General features: G+C 50.1%; 1 protein-coding gene across 3 annotated transcripts in view; it reads right to left on the bottom strand.

Annotated features, from left to right (window-relative positions):
- Positions 1–6: 6 nt before the first annotated feature.
- LOC106527369 (sodium-driven chloride bicarbonate exchanger) overlaps positions 7–5,167 on the bottom strand; it is a 50,855-nt gene continuing 45,694 nt past the window's right edge. For all 3 annotated transcript variants that reach the window (XM_014022231.1, XM_014022229.1, XM_014022232.1), the window contains 9 exons: positions 4,741–4,854; positions 4,341–4,502; positions 2,804–3,055; positions 2,661–2,729; positions 1,135–1,308; positions 922–1,053; positions 747–832; positions 553–660; positions 7–453 (listed from right to left, as the gene is read on the bottom strand). In XM_014022231.1, coding sequence (XP_013877685.1) covers positions 372–453; positions 553–660; positions 747–832; positions 922–1,053; positions 1,135–1,308; positions 2,661–2,729; positions 2,804–3,055; positions 4,341–4,502; positions 4,741–4,854 — 1,179 coding nt within the window. In that variant the 3' untranslated portion in view covers positions 7–371. The remainder of the gene's footprint in view (positions 454–552; positions 661–746; positions 833–921; positions 1,054–1,134; positions 1,309–2,660; positions 2,730–2,803; positions 3,056–4,340; positions 4,503–4,740; positions 4,855–5,167) is intronic.

The following is a 5,167-nucleotide window of genomic DNA, read 5'->3' on the forward strand; positions in this document are numbered from 1 at the left end:
CACACACACACACACACACACACACACACACACACACACACACACACACACACACACAACAGAACCTTGGGTTAAATAAAACCCGTCCTGTGTGGTTCTGTCTGAGGGGAGGAGTCTGTTGCTTCATGAAACAGGAAGTATTAAAAAGGTGAACATGAGGACCGGGCCGTCCGCCCAGTCGTCCAATCAGAGCGCAGCAAAACAAAAACACCTGAGGAAACCGTTTCCAGCAGTTCCACCATAAAACCGTGGGAAAATAAAACGTTCACCTCGTCAGAGACAAACGCAGGACGAGAAGTGCGGCACGCTGAGGTGACAGCTGATTGGTCCTCCTCTGTCAGGCCCCGCCCCCTCCTGCAGCAGCTGAAGGATCATAACGCCGTCTCTGCATCGAAACACCTCCGGCTCTCTTCGCTCTCCACGCAGATCTGGATGCTGGGCAGCTTCTCCTGACTGGAGGTAAAGCAGGTAAAGGTCAGCTTGTCTCCTGACCAATCGGAGCGAGGCTCAGACGATGATGTCACTCGGGACCGGCCCGGTTCTGGTTTTTACCTTTTGCAGCGTTTCAGAGCTTTGCTGCTCTCAGAAGGTTTGAAGACGGACTTCCAGATTCCACTTTTGGCCATTTCATCTGAGATGTTCACCTCTGACGGGTCGGACCTGCACAGAACCACAGGGACCGGGTCAGTCTGGAGCAGACCCATCAGGGTTCTGATCAGAACCATCAGGGTTCTGACCCGACTCACCGTCCCTTCAGGCTTTTGATTGGAAACTTGAGGCAGTTTTCCCGCTCATATCGCTCCTCTTCCTCCTCCAGCATCAGCTGAGCGTCCTGAGGAAGAGCAGAGGACAGGTGAGGACCGAGCCGGGTCGGGTCGGTACCGTGGGTCCTCACAGAACCGGTCCTCTGCACAGACCCACCTCCTTCTGCAGCTTCTTCTTGTCGTCGTCTCTCTTCTTCTTGCTCTCTGGAATCAGGTCGTCCAGCCAGCTCAGCTCTCGCTTGGTGAAGCAGAAATCCAGAAGCTTCCTGATGAAGACCAGAGCCAGGACCTGCAGAGAGGACCGGGGTCAGGGTCAGGGTTCAGGGACAGGGTGAGTCTGTGTGTAAAGACCCGGGTCTTTCTGTCTCACCATCATGGGGAAGACCACAGCAGCAGCAGAGACCTTGATGACCCACAGGATGATGAGACAGGACAGCTGGACCACGGTGAAGACGTGGACCTTCCAGATGGGGACGTAGCGCAGGTAGATCAGGTCAGGCTGGTGTTTGGCCGGCATCCCGAACAGCTTGATGCGGTCAAAGAGCTGAAGGACAGACGAGATGTCCTCACAGAGTGTCTCTCAGGGTGTGTCTCACAGGGTCTGTCTCACAGGGTCTGTCTCACAGGGTCTGTCTGACAGGGTCTGTCTCACAGGGTCTGTCTGACAGGGTCTGTCTCACAGGGTCTGTCAAACAGGGTCTGTCTCACAGTGTCTCACAGGGTGTGTCTCACAGACTGTTTAACAGAGTCTGTCTCAGGGTCTGTCTCACAGAGTCTGCCTCTCAGAGTCTGCCTCTCACAGGGTCTGTCTCACAGTGTCTCACAGGGTCTGTCTCACAGGGTGTGTCTCACAGACTGTTTAACAGAGTCTGTCTCAGGGTCTGTCTCACAGAGTCTGCCTCTCACAGGGTCTGTCTCACAGACATTTTAACAGAGTCTGTCTCACAGGGTCTGTCTCATAGACTGTCTCACAGACTGTCACAGGGTCTGTCACTCACAGGGTCTGTCTCACAGGGTCTGTCTCACAGACTGTCTTAGGGTCTGTTTCACAGTCTGTCTCACAGGGTCTGTCTCAGGGTTTGTCTCAAAGTGTCTGTCTCACAGACTGTCACAGGGTCTGTCTCACAGAGACTGACTCATAGGGTCTGTCTAACTTGCTCTGTCTCACAGGGTCTGTCTCACAGACTGTCTCACAGGGTCTGTCAGGGTTTGTCTCACAGAGTCTGTCTCACAGAATTTTTAACAGAGTCTGTCTCACAGGGTCTGTCTCACAGGGTCTGTCAGGGTTTGTCTCACAGAGTCTGTCTCACAGAATTTTTAACAGAGTCTGTCTCACAGGGTCTGTCTCACAGAGTGTCTCACAGGGTCTGTCTCAGGGTTTGTCTCACAGGGTCTGTCTCAGGGTTTGTCTCACAGGGTCTGTCTTACAAACTGTCAGGGTCTGTCTCACATAGTCTGTCTCTCAGGGTCTGCCTCACAGAGTCTTTCTCACAGACTGTCTTGGGGTCTGTCTCTCACAGGGTCCGTCTCATAGGGTCTGTCAGGGTTTGTCTCACAGAGTCTGTCTCACAGGTCTGTCTCACAGACTGTCACAGGGTCTGTCTCACAGGGTCTGTCTCACAGACTGTCTTAGGGTCTGTCTCACAGAGTCTGTCTCTCAGGGTCTGTCTTACAGAGTCTGTCTCTCAGGGTCTGTCTCAGGTTTGTCTCACAGGGTCTGTCTCACAGACTGTCACAGGGTCTGTCTCACAGAGTCTGTCTCTCACAGGGTCTGTCTCACAGAGTCCGTCTCTCACAGGGGCTGTCTCTCAGGGTGTGTCTCAAAGAGTCTGTCTCACAGACTGTCTCACAGGGTCTGTCTCACAGTCTCCATCATTACCTGTGTATCAGACCTACCTGGATCCCTTTGAGCGAGGACACTCCCATGTACAGGAAGACTCCGTACAGGACGGGCATCGGGATGAACTGCAGCAAACAGGAAGTGTTACATTCCCTTTCAAAATAAAACTCATTACTGCTTGAACCAGTGAGTCGTTCACCTTTAGCGCAGACGTCATGAAGACGGAGCAGCCCATCAGGACGAAGATCATGAAGCCCGTCACCCTCTGCTCCCTGATGCCCAGAAACTTGGGCTGCTCACCTGGTGCTGCACATTCGGACTCCACCTTTAGACTGTTGACATGAGAGATGGACAGAACCGTGGCCGCCACGAACCACGGCAGACCCATGATGGAGCACACGCCAAGCATCACCGCCACCACCAGCAGGTCCAGGTGGTACCCACAGCCTTTCTACAGCCGGAGACATGAAGACAAAGACATCCAACCATCATTAGGACACAAACACAGAGGTCCAACCATCATTAGGACATAAACACAGAGGTCCAACCATCATTAGGACACAAACACAGAGGTCCAACCATCATTAGGACACAAACACAGAGGTCCAGCCATCATTAGGACATAAACACAGAGGTCCAACCATCATTAGGACATAAACACAGAGGTCTAATCATCATTAGGACATAAACACAGAGGTCCAATCATCATTAGAACACAAACACAGAGGTCCAATCATCATTAGGACATAAACACAGAGGTCCAACCATCATTACAACACAAACACAGAGGTCCAACCATCATTAGGACATAAACACAGAGGTCCAATCATCATTAGAACACAAACACAGAGGTCCAATCATCATTAGGACACAAACACAGAGGTCCAACCATCATTAGGACATAAACAGAGGTCCAACCATCATTAGGACACAAACACAGAGGTCCAATCATCATTAGGACACAAACACAGAGGTCCAACCATCATTACGACACAAACAGAGGTCCAACCATCATTACGACACAAACAAAGAGGTCCAACCATCAGGACACAAACACAGAGGTCCAACCATCAGGACACAAACACAGAGGTCCAATCATCATTACGACATAAACAGAGGTCCAACCATCAGTAGGACACAAACACAGAGGTCCAATCATCATTACGACACAAACAGAGGTCCAACCATCATTACGACACAAACACAGAGGTCCAACCATCAGGACACAAACACAGAGGTCCAATCATCATTACGACATAAACAGAGGTCCAACCATCAGTAGGACACAAACACAGAGGTCCAATCATCATTACGACACAAACAGAGGTCCAACCATCATTACGACACAAACACAGAGGTCCAACTGTCATTACGACATAAACAGAGGTCCAACCATCATTACGACACAAACACAGAGGTCCAACCATCATTATGACACAAACACAGAGGTCCAATCATCATTATGACACAAACACAGAGGTCCAATCATCATTAGGACATAAACAAATGTCCAACCATCATTATGACACAAACACAGAGGTCCAATCATCATTATGACACAAACACAGAGGTCCAATCATCATTAGGACATAAACACAGAGGTCCAACCATCAGTAGGACAAAAACACAGAGGTCCAACCATCAGTAGGACATAAACACAGAGGTCCCAACCATCAGTAGGACATAAACACAGAGGTCCAGTCATTGTTAGGAGACATACTGCTGTGAAAACTCACCTTCAGCTTGTTCTCCTTCCTGTTGATGATGATGGCGGTGATCTGCTGGTCCATGAAGATGAGGATGGTGCATAGCAGAGCTGGGATGGCGGCAGCCAGCATCGTCCACCAGGGGTTGGGTCCCAGCGGAGAGATCAGCCACCCCCGATGGCTGGATGTGGGCTGATCAGATGGAGAACTCTGTTAGAACCTGACTGAAGTTCTGAGAACTTTAATAACTGAAGGTTGAGGAGACCAAACTGAAGAAGCTGAACGTTTTTAATATTTAAATTATTTTGTTTAGTAAAAACCCGTTTCTGCTCTGTGGAGTTTTATTTGACTAATATGGGAACAGGATTGTGGTCAGGATTTTCTGCATCATCAGAGTAAACTGAACCCTGCAGGTCTGATCCCGGTTTACCTCAAACCGGTCCGGAACGTTGAGCTTCGGTGAAGGAACTCCCACCAGATAGTCCAGCAGCACCATGATCATGATGGTCAGAAAGACGGCAAAGTCACTGATGGACGACCGCACCTGCTCACAAACAACAGAGGGACATTAATCAGGACAGACAGAGGACAGACAGGGGACAGACTGAAAACAGACAGGGGACAGACTGAAAACAGACAGGGGACAGACTGAAAACAGACAGGGGACAGACTGAAAACAGACAGGGGAGAGACTGAAAACAGACAGGGGACAGACTGAAAACAGACAGGGGACAGACTGAAAACAGACAGGGGACAGACTGAAAACAGACAGGGGAGAGACTGAAAACAGACAGGGGACAGACTGAAAACAGACAGGGGACAGACTGAAAACAGACAGGGGACAGACTGAAAACAGA

The sequence above is a fragment of the Austrofundulus limnaeus genome, unplaced genomic scaffold (assembly GCF_001266775.1).
Source record: "Austrofundulus limnaeus strain Quisiro unplaced genomic scaffold, Austrofundulus_limnaeus-1.0 Scaffold320, whole genome shotgun sequence".
In the NCBI taxonomy this organism is placed as follows: Eukaryota; Metazoa; Chordata; class Actinopteri; order Cyprinodontiformes; family Rivulidae; genus Austrofundulus; species Austrofundulus limnaeus.